The sequence below is a fragment of the Ceratotherium simum genome, chromosome X, assembly GCF_057802395.1.
Source record: "Ceratotherium simum simum isolate JZ-2026a chromosome X, ASM5780239v1, whole genome shotgun sequence".
In the NCBI taxonomy this organism is placed as follows: domain Eukaryota; kingdom Metazoa; phylum Chordata; class Mammalia; order Perissodactyla; family Rhinocerotidae; genus Ceratotherium; species Ceratotherium simum.
Window position 1 is genome coordinate 103966334 of NC_141940.1, and position 21482 is coordinate 103987815.

Below are 21482 nucleotides of genomic sequence, written 5' to 3' on the forward strand. Positions count from 1 at the left end.
GGGAAAATAGGATTGTGTTTTTAAAGATAAGCTATACATTATTATGAAAAAAGTTTATTCTTATACTATTATGTACTGTCATATGGGCATGAGGGCTTTTGTTTTGTTCACTTTTCCTAGAGGCACAGCCCGATATCAGTTACAAACTCCTCTGGTCTGTTGAGTCGACTTGGCAGGCATTGGTGACTAATTATTTGTAGAGATCAGGGACCAGGTGGAATTAGAGAGGACTTCAACATACTGAGCTTGGGTAATGCTATAAAGATAAGTAAAGATGTGAATTTGTTGCTCAAAAGATGAAAGATTTGGCCTTATTTATGTAAAGCAAATATCCACAAATGAAAATCTGGAGATCATAGGAGAGAGACATCAGGACTGGAGATACAGATTCATAGATCATCCAAAGAAGATAATAGAAGGTATGGTAAGTGATGAGTTTACCAAGATAAGATACTGAGGGGAAAAAAAAGGTAAGAATTTCAGTTCTGGGAAGTAGAAGATTGATAGGAAACCAATGAAAGAGCTTAGAAAAGAGAAAGTGGGGAGGTAGGAGAATAACTAGCAATGTGCAATGACACAAAATCCACTGGGTGGTGATAGGGAGACCTTCTTAAAGGAAGCACTGCATCAATAAAGAAATGGGTAAATACATTATTATTGGAACATCCATGCATTGGAAGTCTATGTAGTTATTAAAAAGGATGAGATCAATCTGCATGTACCGACATGGAAAAGTTTATACAAAAAAGATAAGGGACAAAATAGCATATGTAGTATCCTATCATTTGTATACAAAAGAGGATATATGTAATCTTTGGATTGATACACAAGAAACTGACAATCATAATTTCCTCTGGGGAGGGGACCTGAGAGCTGGAGATCAGATAGGGAGAGAGGTTTGATTTTCACTGTATACCTTTTTGGTACCATTAACACTTTTTACCACATATATGAATTTTTTAAAACAAACTATTAAAAAAAAAGAAGAGATTAGCGAACAATGTCAAAGCAGATATAGACTGAGATAAAAGTCATTAGGCTTGATGATAAAGGGACCTTGGTAACTTTGAGAAAGTAGGTTCAGTTGAGTCATTTGAGAGAGAAAACTGTATTTTTTTTTAAAGATTTTTTATTTATTTATTTTTTCCCCCCAAAGCCACAGTTGATAGCTGTATGTCATAGTTGCACATCCTTGTAGTCGCTGTATGTGGGATGCGGCCTCAGCATGGCCAGAGAAGCAGTGCGTCGGTGTGCGCCAGGATCCGAACCCATGCCGCCAGCAGCAGAGTGCTCGCACTTAACCGCTAAGCCACTAACCGCTAAGCCACTAACCGCTAAGCCACGGGGCGGCCCAAGAGAAAACTGTATTATAAGTGGCTGAGGAGCATACTTCAGGAAGACAAAGAATCTATCCTGAAATAGTTTTGATGGAATAAATTTGTGAACTAATCAGTTGTGTGTATGTGCATATATACATATACATATATATTTAATATATACATACAATAGTCCCCCCTTTCCGTGGGGGATACGTTCCAAGACCCCCACTGGTTATCTGAAACCGGGGATAGTACCGAACTCTATGTATACTATGTTTTTTCCTTTACACACACATTTGAGGTGTGACAACAAAACTAGCAGGAATTTCTTTTTCCTTCTTCACAATTTCATGGATAGAAGATTCATTCTCACTGTAAATCTCAGCAACCTCAGCATATGATTTTTTTTTTCTTTCCTTATAAAGTCAAGAACTTCCACCTTTTCACTTAAAGGAAGCACATTATGGCTTCTCTTTGGCATATCAGAATTGCCAGCATCACTACTCTTATGCTTTGGGGTCATTATTAAGTAAAATAAGGGTTATTTGAACACAAGCACTGCAATACCGTGACAGTCGATCTGATAACCCAGGCAGCTACTAAGTGACTAACAGGCGGGTAGTGAATCCAGCATGGATACACCAGAAAAAGGGATGATTCATGTCCGGGTGGGACAGAGCAGGATGGCTCAAGATTTCCTCATACTACTCAGCACGGCGCACAATTTAAAACTTACGAATAGTTTATTTCTGGAATTTTCCTTTCAATATTTTCAGACTGCAGTTGATTGCGGGTAATTGAAACCGCAGAAAGTGAAACCACGGATAAGGGGGGACTACTGTGTATACCTTTCTCTAGTTACAGGAAAGGCAATATGAATTTTATCTGGAACTGCAATTAGCAAGTAGGATGTGCCAGAAACATAAACCGCTGAGGAATTTGAGAGTGCTGGTAGGAGCACTTGGAGGTCAGTAGAGGGTGGACAGGGTGGAGGAAATCTAGTGAGGATTGGGGGTGAACTAAGTATGGGTGATATAATGGAAATAGCTTGGAGGAAGTTTTGACACTAGGAGAGGTAACTGAATAATAGAAATAATATCCATTTAGAGGCACAGAAATCAAGGCAGTAACTCTTTACCTAACATCCAGTAGATTGGTAGAAAATCATATTATAAGATTTCAGCTACGAAGGACATAATTCTGCTTTATTATAATCAGCAAAGAGAAAGCAGCTTAAAGCCAATTTCATAAGCTCAGGTCTTATCAAAAAAGAAATGGTAAGCAAACTTGACATAGTGCCAAGTTTTTGATTACAGAAAATATTTTCTGCAAAGGATGATTTTCATAAAATGAGTAACTTAAGAGACAAAATCAACAGTGAGTATAATATAAATTCTCTATATTGTATTTGAATAAAATAATAAATGGAACTTGACCCAATCTACAGCAGATGGAATCACCTCATAATGGTTATTGCATGGCACTGCCAGGTGAGTTCTTGGGGAACCCATCAGAAAGTGTTTCTGGAGGTAGATAAGATCCGCTGTAGGATATCGTCAGTATATCTGGTTGTGGCTGAACCTACGCTAGAACGAAATAAAACAATATTTAGCCCTGAAGTTGCTACAACCTCTTGCTCACAGCTAAGTTCTTGGTGGGCTAGAAAAGCCTGGAGACATCCCTGGGCCTGATTTTATAGGATTACAATGCAACTGAACCTGCCCCTGGGGCAATGAGTCTGGTCATTCTTGTGGTAGCAGGTCAAGTCAGATTCAGGACTAACTGAGAAACTGTCTGTATTATGGCTCATACGTGAGAATCTGCTTTTTCAACTGGATCTAAGTAATGTTCCATGAAATAATGCAGAAAATCATGAAAGACTCTAACAGAAATAAAAATGCCAGTACACTTTTAAAGATATAACTTTTTAAGATAAGCCATAGACCAAAGGTGAACAAAACAAACCCATTGAGAGGAAATGCTCACATATTTAGGATTTAGAACCTAGCTTTGATGAGAGTTAGGTAGAAAAAGACAACAAAAGTAGATATTATTTGGGCAGGGTTATTCTTTGCTGGTTTACTTGAACCAGTCAGGGTAAACCAGCCAGATTATTTTGAGAACTCTAAATATTTTTCTGCTTTTGGGCAAGAATAACTGATCCATTCGCAGATAGACTTATGTGTCCTCCAGGAAAGACATAGATTACAATACATTTGGGCTGTAAAATCAAATAAAGTTAAATATGACGTAAAAATACTAGTTTTTTTTTTAATTTTATTTATTTTTTTCCCCCAAAGCCCCAGTAGATAGTTGTATGTCATAGCTGCACATCCTTCTAGTTGCTGTATGTGGGACGCGGCCTCAGCATGGCCGGAGAAGCGGTGCGTCAGTGCACGCCCGGGATCCGAACCCGGGCCGCCAGCAGCGGAGTGCGCGCACCCAACCGCTAAGCCACGGGGCCGGCCCAATACTAGTTTTTTAAATGAAAAAGTAATACATACACATACTAGAAATTTCAAAAGGTATAGGGTGAAAAGTAAGACTCATTCTCAAAAGGCAATTGCTTGTTTCTAGTTTCTTGCGTATCCCTATAGAAATATTCTTTGCATAAGCAAATATATATGGTGTTTCTTCCATGTGTGTATATATATACATATATACACACATTCCTTTACAATATAAATTGTAGCATATTATATGTCCTTGCTAAAGAATGTATCTTGGAGATCTTTTCCTATTATTAGACATAAAGCCACCTCACTTTAACAACTGCATAGTGTTCTACAGTAGGGATATACTCTCATTTATTTAGCCAACATCCTATTTATGAATTTTTTTCCAGTTGTCAACTTAATGCTGCAACAAATATCTTTTCAAATGTCTTTGTGTACAGGTGCAAATATATCACATGGATAAATTTATAGAAATGGAATTGTTGGGTCAAAGGGTAGGAATATTTAAAATTTTGAAAAAAAGCTTGGACAGACACTGGGAAATTGCCCTCTAAAAATGTTTACATTCTCACCAACAGTGTGTGAGACTGCCTATTTCTCCACACCCTTGCCCAGTGTATTATCTAATTTTTTACCTTTGTTAATTTGAAAGAGAAAACTATTTTCATTTGCATTTTTAAAAATTATGAGTACAACTGAGAAATAATACTTCTTAAAAATTACAGATTAGTGATAAAACTGAGAATTTTCTAAATCATATGTGACTTTGGCTCTCTTTGGGAGAGGGGTCAGAGAGAATTTATTGTTATAGGAGTAAATTCACGTTGATACAGTTCTTACATAATGTGTAGCAATAAACTATTTTAACAAGAGACAGTTTCATAGATAGGTTTCATTTTTCGAAAAAGGGGAAGAAACACTATTCTGTGGCTCGATGTGGGTTTGTCAGTTATTGCCTCTCCCCTTCCCGGGACTTCCCACTCTTCTTGAGCACAAATCAGACTTGAGCAAAAACAACTCTTTTTCCATAGGATCAGTTATAAAAAGAATGGCTGTACAATGAGAAGCTTAATTTCTTGGTCTTATCAGTGAAAGGCAGACTCACCAAAGGCTTGCGAATATTTCTGGAAAAAGTACTGGCTGGCTTATTCACCTCTATATGGTCAATCGCTGTGTTTCTGCAGGACCAAAGGCGCAGATTGGTTAGTGAAGGTAAGAAAAAGGAGGCAACAGGCCCGATAACTGCTAACTTTTTCTGTCATTTGTCTTCTTACAGTTTCCTAGCCCTTTATCATCAGAACTCAGATCCAATCTTATGCACCTAAAATGCTTTTCTAGTTTACCAAATTAGAGGTGAGTGGGAGTTTAAGCAAGCATTCAATGGAGTTGGACAATAAAGAGAAATTAAGTCAAACACTCCCTTGCCTTACCTCCTCATGTTCACATTTTGGGCATTTCTAAAATATTTTTTTTACCTAAAAATTTTGACTGGTCTAATCAAATATTTGTTGTATAATTTATTCAGTCCTTGTTCACTAATTGCTACACAAGTTTAGCTTCTGCATTTTTAAAAGAAGACCGAAAAACCTCAGCAGAATTTTGCAAGCACAACAAAACTCTTGAATTCAGTTACAGTGATGTAGTTTTAGAGATGGATACAATCACAATAAGTTCCAATTGGATTTGACTCTCAATTATTCATTCAGTGAGCTTGTGATAGTGTTTTTCTGGGTGGCAGGACATATTCAAAGTGAATGTTATCTACAGTGATGATGCTTTTTTAATTGCCATCTAGATGATTTGGGGCAAGACTACTTGTTTGGTATTAAAGATGGTTCATGCACAGGTGGGCTCTTGTTCGAATTATCTTTAGACCTGCTCAAACATTCTTTTTCTTGTGCACATCTGTCTGTGCTTGAATATAGACCTGGTTTGGCCGGAATATTCATACTGATATTTTTAGAACACTTCTTGCATAGGTCAGTGTAAGAAGATTGTGTTTCTGAGCTTGAGAAGCTTCTCGCAGGAGTGGAGAATATTTGAAATTTGTGTAAAAAGCTCATATTATAACAATAATTTTGGGGATATGCAAAGGTAGTGCACTAATTCTATTATCTCACAGCAAGGTGAGGTTTTCAATAGTTATTTCAAGTGACCGAAACACTTCCAATCACTTACTTATTGATTATCTTAGATATATAAGATATTGTCCCTCTAAGCTCTTCACAAACATCATAGAATATAAATTTGCCTTCATTAACTACATATAGTAATTTCCCCCGAATTTTTGTTTTGCAAAGTTTCAAACCTATGTAAAAATGGAAAGAACTATACAACGAACACCCATATTTCCATCATGTAGATTAATCAGTTGCAGCATTTTGCCACATTTACTTTCTCTCTCGCTCTGTCTCTCTCTCTCCATATGTATACATACACACACATATACAGTTTTTTTTCCTGAACTGTTTGAAAGTATATTGTTGATTTTAGGACATATGTCACCCCATATTCTTGAGCATGTATTTCATAAGGAAAAGAGCAGTCTTCTACATATTATAACTCTAAGGAAGTTCAACATCAATACAACGTTATTATCTAATATATGATCCATATTCAAATTTCCCCAATTATCCGCATGTTCTTTAGAGAGTTTTTATTTTTTAAATTCAGGATCCAATCAAGTATCTTGCATTGCATTTGGTTGATATGCCTAAAATTAAGTAAATGTTAATGGTAATAGACATGATTAACAATATAATTAACAATGATTAACAATTATAACACCAAGGAAATTTAACATTAGTCAATACTATTATGATCACTTTTCTTATTTTTTTAGTCCTCTCATTTTATGTCAAAATACTTTAAAAATAATTTGAAAAAGTGATCATAAGCTTTAATTTTTCCATTTGTGAGATGTAAAGACAGAATATGAAGAAAAATCCAAACTATGACAAAAATATGTTTACTAATATTTCTGCACCACGATTTACATTTTCTGAAATAAAGAAATTCACATATCCAGATAAAGCCCTTGGGGGTAGCTGTTACCTTTGGTCATAAGGATCTAAGTAGAACTGAACAGAAAATTATTTATTTACTTGGTGATGTTAATATGGAAAAGAGAGGTGTTTTGATTTATGATTATATTATCTTAGCCATCAAATGAAACTTTCAGAAATTAATTCATTAAATAAGAATCACTTCATGTTTGATAGAAGAACAGATAATTTAAAATTACATGTTTTGTAACAGGAATTGAAATATAGATGAGTGATCCTTTAGAGCATCCATCAACAAATGTTACAAAAGATGAAATAATAGGGATATAATCCAAGGTATATGGTTAAGTGAATAGTTATTTCCAGCTCTAAAGAACGCGTACTTTCATAGATAAGCATAAGAAAACTGCAGACGCTTTTGTATACAGGGAGATCCTTCCTAAAGAAACCCCTTGTTTTGGGTAAGGTTCTCGTATCATTCACTGAAAAAAAATTAAAATGTAATATGGATTTGGTTACATTATCATAACTAGATTATCAACCAAATAATATTCAAGTTTTTTCAGTGATAACTTTTCAGTGGTTTATCTGCAAGTCTCCAAAATCAAGAAGATCTTAAAAAAACAGAGATTGGAATTATGGGATCTAGAATTTAGATTAAAGGGGAAATAGAGAGGCAAAGAGATGAGATAGAGTATTTTGAGGATTTGGGGGTACTAAGAAATAACAACTCTGATATATCACCTACACATAATCTTAACAAGACAGTTTGCTTCACCCTCAAATTTGAGGCAAAAATAAATTTGCTCATCTGATTGGAAAATTAAAAAATAATATGTTGAAGAACGTCAGCGGAAATGGTCAATCTCAAACATTGCTGGTGAGAGAATAAATTGGCCCAAGCTACTTGAAAGGCAGTTTGCAATAGCTGTGATCTAGTAATTCGGCTTCTCCAAATCTGGCCTAAGGAAGCATTCATGGGGCGTATGCAGTGATCACACATAGTAAAAAGCAAGGAAAACCTCAATGTCCACTATGAGAAATGATTTGTTAAGATAAAATGTGCCTGTAGATGTACTGTTTTGTAACTGTTAGAAAGCAGATCTAATATAAGTAGACATGCTGACAGGTGGGAGCCAAACTGCACCCCAGCTAGCTAGGCCCCAGATCCTCTGTGAAACAGCAGATAATGTTTTCCTGTCTTTATTTCCGTGAGGTTATATCCCATCTATGCAGAGGCAGCCCCATCCCACCGCTCCTGTTTTTGTGAGGCTGTGGAGGTCTTATTTACATCCTGTCTCAACCCTGCCTCTCAGACGTCTTAGTTTGTATGCACGCAAATTGTCCTTCCAGAGACAGGATCTGTTGTGCCACATTGTTACCCCAAATTCCCCCACTTCTTACCCGTCCCCAATCTTCTCACTTTCCTTTTGCTGTTGCCAGTTACTCCTTCATTCAAAAGACTGTCTCGATGATTTATTTTACTGTTTAAGGTAGCAACTGGATTTTGCTCAATTTCCATGCAATCCTGATAAACATATTGGGGTAGGGGAGAGAAGAACCCAGAATCTCTAACTTAGGGACAAGGATTCTGAATGGATGGCCAGGGGCACTGAAATATACACAGATGAGACTTGAACAGTATGGGTGGTGGGACAGGGGATGGATAGGGAGCCAGGGCTCTCAGGACAGAAGAAAAAATGCACAAATGCTGGGATGGGCACAGGTTTTGGGAGAACTGGGAGTTCAGCACGGCTGGTGTCCTGGGAAACAGGCAGAGATGAGAATGGGAAGGCAGCTAAGGACCACGTGTCACGAGGGCCTAACGGGTATGGACTTTATCCTGGAGATGATGAGGAGCTGTTGATATTTAAACAGGGCATCTGTCACATTAAATTACTCTGTGGTTATAAAATTAAGGGTGAGATGATGCCAGGCTATAGAGTTGGGAATGGTGAAGGAAAATGTTCATATGATTAGATTAAAAAACCAGAGGATAAATGATTTGTACACCTCAAGACATATAAGCATTGACACACAATGGGGACATGTGTGTAGCCCTCTGGGTCACCCCTCCAAGGTGGGTACTGGCTGTCTTCCTGGAGCTTTTCTTTTTGTATTTCACTGCACCTTCCTTCCTTTATTCAGCAAGTGCTGTTGTTATTAAATGGAGTCAGGGCTGATACTCTTTTCCTGGAAGGACTAACTCCTTGTCATGACTGTGTGATATTAACTACTCTCAACTATGCAGTAGTGTGATATGTTCTAAGAATAGACTACATGCCTTGGAGTTTGTAAACTTGGACTTGAATCTTGCCTCTAGTACTTAGTTGCTCAGTGACTTTGGGAAGGTCATTTGCATATCTGAATCTCAGTTTTCTCATTTGGAAAACCTGGATTATAATAATATCTAACATGCAGTATTGATGGAAGATTAGGGGCAATGTATGGAGAGCACCTGACACGGTTGCTAGTGTTATTATGTCCTACCCAACTTATTGCACCCGCTTTTTGACCTAGGTTAAGGGTAGGCAAGACATGGTCCCTGGGTCAAATTGGCCCTCTGTCTGTTTTTGTAAATAAAATTTTATTGGACCACAACCACAATCATTTGTTTACATATCGTCCGTGGCTGCTTTGCTGCTGTGATGGCAGAGTTGAGTAGTTGTGACAGAGACCTAAAATATTAAATATTTAGCCCTTTATAGCAAAAGTTTGCTGATCCCTAACTTAGGTTTTTTCCAAATGTTCCCCTCTTACAAAGTTCTTTTCTCTTTAGGTTTTCTCTTTGAATCCATCCTTGTGTTGTTTGTGTGTAAATTAAAAGTGTGTCTATGTACAGAGTTCTAACAACAATTTTCTGAGAAATTATGTAAATTCTAGTGTAGAAGAAAGAATTTATATTGCAATTTCTTCTGAAATCCAAGTAAATGATTTAACAAGGTGCTGCACTTTAGTCCTTCTAAAAGTATGAATTTGCACATAAGGTTAATTTTGGTATTCCCCTGCATGGTAATGATTAATATAGGCTAAATTTGCCTAGAAATCTCATCTGCAAATGTCCTTGGGTGTCTTTTCCTTCACACTTAACCAGTCATGGAGAATTCTAAATATATATATTCTAAATCTATATATACAGCTTCTCTATGATGAGAAACAAAAATTCAAGCGATAAAATATCTTTGAACAATTGAAGTAATCCATTAGGTCAAGTTTAGTGTCTCAGATGAAATTGTCTAATAAATGTTAACATTTGTTTGAAGTATACCTTTTATAATACCTCTGGAGAGATCAAGTGATGGCTTATAAGAATTTCACAGATAACCACTGAAATTTATTAAGAAAAAAATATTGACAATTAATCAAAATAAATCCAAATAACTTTCTCTATTTCTCTATTCTTAAATTTTAGGAAGTCATGTTGTATAGCACTGTTTTCATCCTAATGATACATTAAAGGGTTTTTAGGACTATAAACTGAGTAAATATATGTATAAATATTGTTTTTAAGTTTCACCCAACATTACTCTCTCCAAAACAATCTTTCAAAAGCTGCTTTAGCGTGCTCTCTGCTGCCCTCTGCTGCTAACTTTTCAGAAACGAATTTTGATTCTGAGTAATGCTCACCTAACCCTCTTTCTCTCCTCTTTTTTTTTTTTTTTTGTGAGGAAGATTAGACCTGAGCTAACATCTGATGCCAATCCTCTCCTTTTTTTCTCGAGGAAGACTGGCCCTGGGCTAACATCCGTGCCCATCTTCCTCTATTTTATATGGGACACCGCCACAGCATGGCTTAACAGAAGTACGTCAGTGCGCGCCCGGGATCCGAACCTGCGAACCCTGGGCCGCCAAAGCAGCACGCGCGCAGTTAACGGCTGCGCCACCGGGCCGGCCCCTCTCCTCTTAATATTGTCATAAACTCATGCAATATTAAAGTTTGAGGGGACTATATAGATAATTTAATCCCACAGATGAGAATTTAATTTCATTTACAGGTGAGAAGTTGAGTCTCTGAGAGATTAAGCAACATTTGAACGTGGGCTCTGTTTTCTGACTGCCAGTGTTTGAACGCCTGGTGACTTTGGACACATTACTTAATTTTGACATTTATAAAATGAGTACAACAATAGTACCTACAGCTTAGAGTCTTTGTGGGGATTCATTGATTTAGTATATAAGAAGCACTTAGGATAATATCTGAGTTGTACCTAGTACTAATGTTAGCTATTTTACAGACTTGTCACTAACTAGATTAAAACCACAGCCTGTGATGAGGTCGGAACTAGAAATCTGGTCTCTTGACTACCAGGTCAAGAATTTTTTTTTGCCTTACTGAGTCTGAATACATAACTAAATTTTACCTTCAAATGTGGATTTTAAAGATGTGACCTGTTCCATACATTTGAAGCTCTTGTAGTTTTTACAAAGCGATGTGATCTCCAGCTCTCGTTGTCACTCATTCCTCCTTGTACTGTTCATGGTGGGCTCCCCACAGAAATTATCACAAACATTCACAAGCTCCCATTATAAATCCCTACTGCTCAAACTTGGGAGATGATTTCACTGTTGACTGTAAGTAATCTCTCTAGTGAGCTCCCTGCCTGAACCTCCAACACACAATTGGACACTTGCACTCAGAGTGTTCATCTCATGTCAGACTCGAGAGGAACTAAACCAAACGCATCTGCTCCCTTTCTGGCTCCTTCTCCTGATCTGCCCATTTTGGTCAAAGCTGGTGCCATTTCCCAGCATGCCCAGACTCAGAGTTACTCTTGGCTTCTCCCTCTCCTTACTCCTGAGTCCAGGAGTCTTGGTCTTTCAAGTTCAAAACTTCTCTTCCTTTTCTGCTACCTTCCTCCTGGTTCCTGTTCCAATCACTTCAGGTGGGGATGAATCTAGCAGCCTCCTAACTTGGGTCCTTAACTCCAATCTCACCCTGCTGAAATTCATCTTGCACTTGACTGATAGATTACATCATGCAGTGAATCAGCTTAGTTACCTTCCAGAGCTTTGTATTGCCTGCAGAGTAAATTGAATGTCCTCGGCCTTGCATGTCCCAACTTACCTCCCTGACCTTATCTCCCACTCCTCCCTTGCAGGAATCTTTTCCCTTAGCCGTGAGTGTATCTATCCTTAGACCTTAGGACACATTTTCTGCTTTTCCGTCATTGGACCTACTACTATACTGGTCTCCCTTGGGTCCTACACATCAGAATGGTAGGGTTCTTATTCAACCAGAATTAAGGCACCAACAAAGCTCTCAGTCGATGACAAACAGGGCAAAGAGCCCATTATTCAAAACAAAATCCTGGCCCCCCTTCCTTCCTTGTTGTAAAGAAGTGGAGATTACCTAGAGGACTCATAAACATCATCCACATCAAGTGAAAGAAGAATCCATTAGGGCCGATTGTTTAATATGAAAAGAAATAGGATAAACAGTGGGAGATCTGGGATATGTCTGAATGGGAACAAAGGGTAATAAAGAATGAGTCTACAAATTGTGACATTTCAGTAAAGGCTCTTAGGTGGCTATGACTTGGAGAAATAACACTTGCATCCCACCTAGACTGGGTACTGCAGGTCCCCCTTTCTCACCGCCTGTTCAAATCCTTCTTGTTCTTCAGGGCCAAATAGAAGTTTACATTTTACACAGTAAACTCTCTCTCTCTTCTTCACCCTTAGAATACACAGTGTCTCTAACCACAAACTCAGCTGTGCAGGAAATGCCACCTTCTTTTTTTTCCCCTTTATTAGCTATTTTAAAAATATTTATTTTTAGCTTTTCTTTTAATCAAGAAAACTAATCAAAGTTATATATGTACATATTTTGGATCAAATAATTCTAAGAGATTCATTATGAAAAACAGCAGTCCCTGCCTGCACCCCTTTTCCAGAAGCAACTACTTTTATCTCCTTTTACTAATTATTTGGTTATTTACCACCATTTCTTTAAGTAGCATGTCTGTGTTGCAGCTCTTGGACTTTTCAGTTTTGGGTATTATTGATTTGTCACCACGAAGATAAAGATTTTGTTCCCTTTTTTTACCTGGCTTTCACCAAGTACGTACACCCTTGTCCTGTTCCCCTCACTATATGGACTGGCCACCTGGTCTAGACACACAGACAAATGAATAAGACAACTTTTGTTGATATTACATTACTATATGTGATAAAATATTATCTTTTTTCTTGACTTTATCATCCTGTGGTTACATTTTAAATTTGGTTAGATCAATTTTCAGTGCTTTATATATTATTATGACTATACAAAAGCTATTTACAACTCAGCCATGTAGTAAACCACAGTTTTCTTTGCTGCACAACTTTTTCTTAAATTATGAATTGGAATTTATAATTGTCTAGATCTGTGGTGTCCAATATAATATCCAAATGTGGCAATTTAAATTAAATTAAAATTTCAGTCACACTTACCACATTTCAAGTGCTCACTAGTTACATGTGGCTATTGGCTATCATATTAGACAGCATGGATATTGAACAGTTTCATCACCACAGAAAATTCTATTGGATAGCACTTTAGTCACCTCAGAGACAATCTAAGAGAACACACTATTAAAACAAAAATAGTTTTGCAAATTTCCCTTAAACCATTCACACAGGCATTCTAGACTTCTCCAAATAGAAACAGAGAAAAATTAAAGGAAGTTTTATATAAGGCCTGTTTCAAAATAGTGAAACAATAAGAGTTTCAGATAAAGGTCCCAACAGTCCCATTTCATTACCAAACATCTAAAAGCTTATTCTTTTGGTTCACCATCTTTTGATACCTCCTTTCCAGAAAGGAACACAGAAATGAATTAGTTAATTACTTGTCACTCTAGAATTATTGCTACGAGAGTTATCATCTAGTGAACTTTAGACTGCAATTATAATTAGCTGTCTTCAGTATTTTAAAATTTTACATTATCACCTTCACTAAGTCTATGCTGTCTAATATAGTAGCCACGTGATATTCTAAATTAATTTAAATAAAATTAAAATTCAGTTTCATTAGCCACATTTCAAGCCATATGTGGCTATTGGTTAATATTTTGGACAGCACATATATAGATCATTCCATCAGCCCAGAAAGTTGTGTTGGATAGTGCTGGTCTAGATTTTTCACTTGCTTAGCTTTTCCTAATTCACCCGCAAAGTCCATAGCCAATTATATAAATCTTATTTCACGATGGTCAGACTTGTTTTCTTCAATTTCATTTTTATCTCCAGAAGCCTTCTGATCTCTTCAACCAGCCAGATTGCCTTTTGAGCCTGTCACACAGCTTTCGTCCTGGAATGTCCTTTCACTTTCATCATGGGTAGGACTCTCTCTGACACGTCCTGGGCCTAGGACAAAAAATGGGGACCCTCAGTCTACAGCCCATCCATCTTCTCTTCCTAGTCCTGGCTACCCCTCAAACTCAGCCTGTAGGTCCAACCTCTGTCCACAGCCCTAACAAAAAGCTGCCTCATCATCACCTAGTGGGCATGGGCGTGTGTGCATATCCAGTCTGTAAGTCAGCCCTAGTCATGATGGATTTGGAGAAAAGCCTGTGCAAACTCTGTGATGGGGTCTGGGCGATTTGAGCAGTGAATTCTGAGGTCCTGAGTACCAGGAATGTGGTTTAGAAGGTGGTGTAGAGGCTGGGTGGGCTTCATCATGTTGGTTTCTAGGACTTCTCACCCTGTTAGGAGGGGCACAACTCAAGGATGGCCAGAGCGGGGCCCCTTACAATGCAGGGTTTGGAACAGGGGCTGAGGCCAAACCAGTCTAAGGGCTCCTTTGTCTCTCTCCTGTGCTGGATTTCCTGTTCCATGTATCCTTTTTCTCCTCTTTATTGATTACTTACTCCTTTCAGTGGAGCATATCCTCTGTTGACTTCCTGAGAAAGCTGCTTGGGAGATGAATTGAGACTTGTGACCTAAAAATATCTCTATGCTATCTTCATACTTGATTGATAATTTGGTCATTAAATTTTTGGTTGAAATAATTTTTGTTCAAAACTTTTTAGACATTGTTACATGGTCTTCTTATTTCTCATGTTGCTTTAATAAGTCTGAAGATTATGGTTCTTGGTCTTTTTTTTTCTCACATTTTTCTCTCTGGAAACTTATAGTATTTTCCCTTTGTCTCAAGTGTTCTACCACTTCACAATAGCGAGAAGAGGTATAGGTCTATTTTTTCCCAGTATTTTGGAAACTCATGTCCTTCAGTTCTGGGAAATATTCTTGAATTTTTGAATTTCTCCCCTATTTTCTCTGTCCTCTTTCTGAACTTTCTATTATTCAGATAATGGCTCTCCTGGACTGGTTTTCTAATTTTATCTTTTCTCTACTATTTTCCATCTGGTATTTTTGCTCTACTTTCAAAATGGGAGTTTGCCTCAACTTTACCTTCCAATCCTTCTATTGAGTTTTAAAATTCTCTATCATTTTTAATTTCTAAGAGCTTCAGAATGCTTTTTTTAGAGCATCATATTATTTTGTTTTTGAGGAACTAACATCTGTTGCCAATCTTCTTTTTTCTTTTTTCTCTCCAGAGCCCCAGTACATAGTTGTATATCCTAGTTCTAGGTCCTTCTAGTTCTTCTATGTGGGACGCTGCCTCAGCATGGCTTGATGAGCAGTGAGCAGGTCCACGCCCAAGATCCGAGCCTGCGAACCCCGGGCCACTGGAGTGGAACATGCGAACTTAACTGCTACGCCACCGGGCCAGCCCTTAGAGCATCATATTCTTAATTCAAAATTGTAATATTATCCTATCTCCTTGAGAATATTGATGGTAGTTCCTCCCCCGCCCCACCACCACCCAGAGTTTGTTTCCTCTAAGTGGGTGTTCCGGTCTCTCTCAGAGCTTTCCTCAGATGTTTCAAAATTCTACTCATGTTTAAGAATGGAATCCAACAAGCTCAATGGGCTCTATTGATAATGAGCTTGAATGAAGGGTGATCTGGTTGCCTTGTTTAGTGGGGGAACCTCTGATGTCAGTTGCTCTTCTTCTCAGACTAGTCGGGTTCCCCAGAAGAGTTTTCCCAATATCCTGCCTGGAAGGAGGATACCCCTCTGCCAGCGTTCTGGTAGCTGACTAAGAGCAGCGGTCACAGATCTAAGCACCCAACATGCATATGTTTATTTAATCTATCTATTATCAGTTCAGTAATTCTACCCTTAACTGATATTCTGCAGTTCAGAGACCCTATGTTTTATTCTTCAGAGAATAAATCTCAAGATTTCCTTTGGGGTTGAAGATGGGAAATGGTCACCTGGCTGCATGGAATGAGAGAGAGGATCTGGGTTTCTGACTGCCTTTTAAATAGACTGTCAATCTTTCTATTTTAGATACACCCTCTTTACCCCTCTCCCAAAGGGTAGATGGTGCCACCAAGTCCTGAACATGTAGGGGAATTTAAATCAGACTGGTTCTTGGATTTTCCCATGGCTGTTGTAGGAGTCAGCTTTCTTAGGTCTCCTAAGTCATTAACCCTCAGCTTCCTGCTTTCCAGCTTTTAAAGTGTTATCACTCTTATTTCTTCTCCTGTTCTCACTTTTCTTGTGGATTATATCTTTTAAAAAATCACTTACTGTTCATTTAGTCAAGTTTTGGGAGGGAGAAAAAAAATACATGCATATGCCTAATCTGCTATTTTTCCTGGGAATCTTTGCTTTTCTCTACCTCAATTTGGTCTCTCTTTTGAGCTCACATTCTCCTGAGTAATCACTGTCAATCAGGATTTCCTCAGTCACTTCAGGGCTCCTTCCTCATTGGGTTTGCTTCTAAGTTCCAGCGTGCTTCCATAGAGCCACAGGGTTAGTTGGGGATGTGGGGGTGGGGGGCATCCTTTGTTGTCATCATGTAGTCACACTGGCATCCATGGTACTTCTCAGTATTCACCTGGCCCCTGGTTGCTAGCCTATAGAGATCATGTCTGCAGTCTCCCCATGCTAAATCTAGGTCTTCTCCAGGTTTGCAGGCTCTAGGAAGCATGCTGGTGTGAGAGCAGACTTGATGAGGCAGCCTCAGGCCTGTCCACCCAGGCAATCCACGTGGCTGGCTCTCCTCCTGCTCCCGCATCAGGCTGGGCAGGAGAGAATTTTATGGGACTTCCTGCTTCCTCAGATTCTACCTGGAGGGTAGAGCTCGAAACTCTTCTATTCTTGGCTCCCCAAACCTATCTGGAGCCATACTGTCTCCCTCCACAGGGGATTCCATTCACTGAGGCTATTGTTGATACGTAAATATCATGCCCTAAGTCTTTCGGGGTTCGGGATTCTGAAGTTTAAAAGCTCAGGTTGTGATATTTCAAAAGCCATTTCTCTGAAACTATGATTTCTGCCAAGAGCTTCCGAAGCCTATTTAGAAACTCAAAAGCCAAGAGTTGCATTTTTGCTCTGGTTTTTCACAATGATATTCTGAGGGCTTGAAGGTGGAAGGCCCTAGCTGCAGCCTGGATGGGGTGGAGTGGGCAGGTCGTCAAGTAACTGCGTCACTGTCAAGCCTTCATGATCAACTCTTTGGCTCTGTTAACTATCTTCTCATATATGTAAGATTTGTATTTTCAGCTGGATGTTCAATTTGTTGAGGGCAGAACCATACTTCAAAAATTTTTTCAGGAAAGAAAAATGATTTTCTTTATCCTTTTAAGAGTGTCCAGCATACAAGAATTGCTTCACGGATTTATTGAAGGCCTTTAACTTTGTATCTTTATGGTACATAACACTCCTCAGACTATAGTAAACATGTAAATAATTGATAAATTTGCTGAACATATCTTTGAGTAGTTCCCAAAGAGAAAACAATGAAAACATTACCCTTATACAATTAAAACAATTACACTAATTATATTTATAATATTACCCTTATACAATTAAAAATTTACTTGGGAAGTAACTCTATGAATATAAAAGGGACGCTAAAATTTAAAAAGACCCTTATGTATGGTTAAAACAATCCTTTTCTCATTTGACTTTTCAATTTCAGGCTCAAGGTGACAGGTTTGTTTCGGAAACCCAGCCCTCAAGGCCCAAGAAGACGGGTTTTCCTTACTGTTTTCTATTGCCCCAGTGCCAGGAATGCCAGTGCGTTCCTTTTTTAGAAAATGCAGCTGCTGGTTTCTAGACTATTCTAGCTACTCCAGACTCCAGTGAAAACTGCTGAGGGTGGGGATGGAAGGCAGGTGTAGCAAAAGCCCAAGGTCAGAAAAGGTCCTTGGTAGCTAGGGTAGAGGTAAACACACCAGTTGGGTGCAAAGACACGTCCAGGACATATTGCGAGGAGTGGGCAGGATAAAGCAAGAAACTCTCCCTGGGCTGCATAGGTAGGTGAGGCTTCACGGTTCTTCACGATGGGTTGATAGTGAATTAATTTCAAACCATGCCATTGTTGTCAATTATTTAATTCAAGCTAACAAATATCTTTTGAGTCTCTCCTAAATGCAAACAATCATGCTAGCTCCTAGGGATAAAACACAAAGATGAGTAAGATACAACTCCTATTTTCAGTAGAATTTGCCACAGTTTTCCTCATTATTTTTTTCATAACCCGCTAGCCATGTTGCTCCCCCAATTTGCAGCTTCTCAATAACTCTCCATTTCCTCTGGGGCAGAACGCAGATGCCTTTGCCTGACTCACAAGGTCCTTCATGATCCAGTTCTAGCTTATTTCCCAGCCTCTTCCGCTTATGCTCAGCTTCTTGGTATATAGTGAATAGGCCATGCCACCATATTCTCTTCTAACTCTGTGCTAACAGCTGGAACTCCTATTTACTCTTGACAATTTAGCTGAAATGTCACCTTCTCTATGACACATCCTGTGACTTCTCCCCCATCACCCCAGGCTGTGTTAAGGGCTCCTCTTCTGTACTTCCTTTGTGCCTCACTATTATAACCCTCGGTAATATAATGTTGGATTAGTTTGTATCCAGTTTATTTTTTCCCATAGGGGAAACTTCTTGAAGGATGGAACTGTGTCCTATTCATCTTTTCCTCTCCAGCACATGCCATAGTCCTGGTCCACAGCAGGCACAGAATTAGTAATGGCTTGGTGAATGAATGAAATGACTTCATTTATTGTCCTTCACTTTGATATATCAACTGCCAATTTTTAAAATTCCAATCCTCATTTGCCCCATTGTTTCTCACGAACTCTCTTTCCAGAATGCTGTCAGAAGGGTATCTCAGTGGACTTGCCTACCGGAATGACATCCACTGGAGTTGTGCATCTTATAATGAGCAGGTGGCTGAGGAAAGGGAAGAGGAGATGAAATCTGCTGCTCTTTCCTATTCTTCTGTGGATGAAACACAAGTCAGAAGTCTCTACGTGAGCTGCAAATCCTCTGGCAAGTTTATTTCTTCAGTGCATTCAAGAGAGAGCCAACACAGTAGAAATCAGAGAATCACAGTGCTGCAGACAAAACCCAATCCTGTGTTTGAAAGCCCAAATTTGGCTGCAGTCGAAATATGCAGAGACCCCAGCAGAGAGACCTACTTGGTTCCACCTTCTTGCAAAAGTATTTGTAAGAATTACAATGACTTACACATTGCAGGGGGCCAGGTGATGGCCATTAATTCAGTGACAACAGGTTTTCCCTCTGAGAGCAGTTTTGAATACGGCCCTTTGCTGAAATCGTCTGAGATTCCTTTGCCCATGGAGGATTCCATTTCCACTCAGCCCAACGACTTTCCCCCAAAACCTATCCAGCGATATTCATCCTACTGGAGAATAACCAGCATCAAAGAGAAAAGCAGCCTGCAAATGCAGAAGCCTATTTCTAATGCTGTGCTGAACGAGTACCTGGAGCAGAAGGTGGTGGAGTTATATAAACAGTACATTATGGACACTGTGTTTCATGACAGTTCTCCTACTCAGATTCTGGCATCTGAACTCATCATGACAAATGTGGACCAAATTAGTCTCCAAGTCTCTAGAGAGAAGAACCTGGAGACCTCAAAAGCCAGAGATATAGTCATTAACCGCCTACTACAGTTGGTGTCAACTGAAATCAGTACTCCTAGTCTCCATATTTCTCAGTACAGCAATGTGAATCCATAGAGAGGATGCTTCCATTCCTCTGTCTCAACTACGCAAACCTAAAGCAACACTTTATTCATTTATTCTGAGAATGTGCAGGAGGGAGTGTGAAGGGGAGTCAAGAGCTAGAGAAGTAAAGGTCGACTGGAAGCCAGGAATGAATTAAGAGGCTATCTCATAATATTACATATGATGAAGGAATGTGGGTAGATGAGCTATAAAGAATGATTTCAAAGAGAGGGTTGTATAGCAACAAAGCAAAGATAAAAATGATCCAAAAAAGTATGATTTATTTAAGGGAGTATAGAAATTGAGAAGGAAGACAAGCCAAATAAGATGACAACACACCATGGCAAAAAAAAAAAAAAAAAAAAGGGAAAAGGTTTCAGGGTAAAGAGTTAAGAATATGTTTGTTACTCAAATAAATTTCTCCAAGTTGTTTCTACTGTTCTAATTGGGTAGAAAGACAGGCTCAAACAGTTTTCAAAATATGTTTATATCTCTTTTCTCTATTCTGTATCAGATCATTTAAAAATACGTTCTTTATAAATATTAAAACCATAGCAAACTACAATTGTGTTTTTATTTTGAGTAATTAGTTAGCTAAGGCCACAAAACAGCCACTCAAATCTCCTAATTCTGTTTACTAGTGGAGATGCAGTTTTCTAAATGGAAAATACCATAGTGAACATTAAACTATTTTGTTTTATTTTGTTGCATATGATTTTTTTGGTGGTATTAAGCTTCAAAAGAAATTATGAATCTTATTTTTTCCCCATTTTTTCTCTTCCTTTTCTCCATGCTCTCTTGACCCTTCTAGAGCCACAAAGGGGTCTTCTGTATCTTCAAAACAAGGTTACAAGCTCTAGGGTCCCATGATGTCAAGTTCTGTAAATTCATTCACTAGAACAGTAGCTTCATGAGGGCTTCACTGCTCTACTCCATTCCTCTAGCTCAGGGGTTGGCAAACTATGGCCCACGGGCCAAATCTAGCCTGCTGCCTGGTTTTGAACTCCTATAAGCTAAGAACGGTTTTTCCGTTTTTAAATGGTTGAAAAAAATCAAAATATTTTGTGACATGTGAAAGCTGTGTGATATTCAAATACAGTGCTTGTAAAATAAGGCTTTATTGGAACACAGCCATGCCAATTCATTTATGTATTGTCTGTGGCTGCTTTCACACTAGAATGGCAGAGTTGAATAGATGTAATAGAGAATATATGGCCCACCAAAGCCTAAAACACTTACTATCTGTTCCCTTACAGAAGAAGTTTGCTAACTCTTTTCCACTGCAGTGCCTTGCCCTTATAATGGTTGCTTGACTTAATTCAGGTTCCCTGGAGAAGCCTACTCTGACTGGTGAACTCGTTTATCAGGGAGTGTTGGGAACAATTTCCGTGAGGGAGTGAGGGAAGCAGAAGAGGTTTCCACAGAAGCCTCAGGCCATCTCACAGGGAGCTCTGGAGTTGCAATGGCCCTTCCAAATGGTTCCAACTTGAAACAAGAGGGTTGGCTTTGGTACTCTAGCTCAGCCAGAAAGGGGCGTAACCTTAGCTGAGGCAGTTCAGTTGAGGGCAAAATTCCCAAAGTGGGAATCAGCTATAAGCCTTAAGCAACCAAACTCGGAGCAGCTACTGGGAGAATGAGCTCCTCATCTAGAAGGAGCAATTTGGGT

At 38.7% G+C, this 21482-nt stretch overlaps 1 protein-coding gene across 1 annotated transcript; it reads left to right on the top strand.

Annotated features, from left to right (window-relative positions):
• Positions 1-4777: 4777 nt before the first annotated feature.
• TASL (TLR adaptor interacting with endolysosomal SLC15A4) lies at positions 4778-20516 on the top strand. The gene is made up of 2 exons (XM_004435070.3): positions 4778-4987; positions 18934-20516. The coding sequence occupies exon 2, from the start codon at positions 18935-18937 to the stop codon at positions 19826-19828; it is 894 nt and encodes a 297-aa protein (XP_004435127.1). The 5' UTR covers positions 4778-4987; position 18934; the 3' UTR covers positions 19829-20516.
• Positions 20517-21482: the final 966 nt, after the last annotated feature.

Excerpts from the sequence above, each read along its gene's own strand:
- TASL (XM_004435070.3), top strand. The coding sequence starts at position 18,935 with ATGCTGTCAGAAGGGTATCTCAGTGGACTTGCCTACCGGAATGACATC.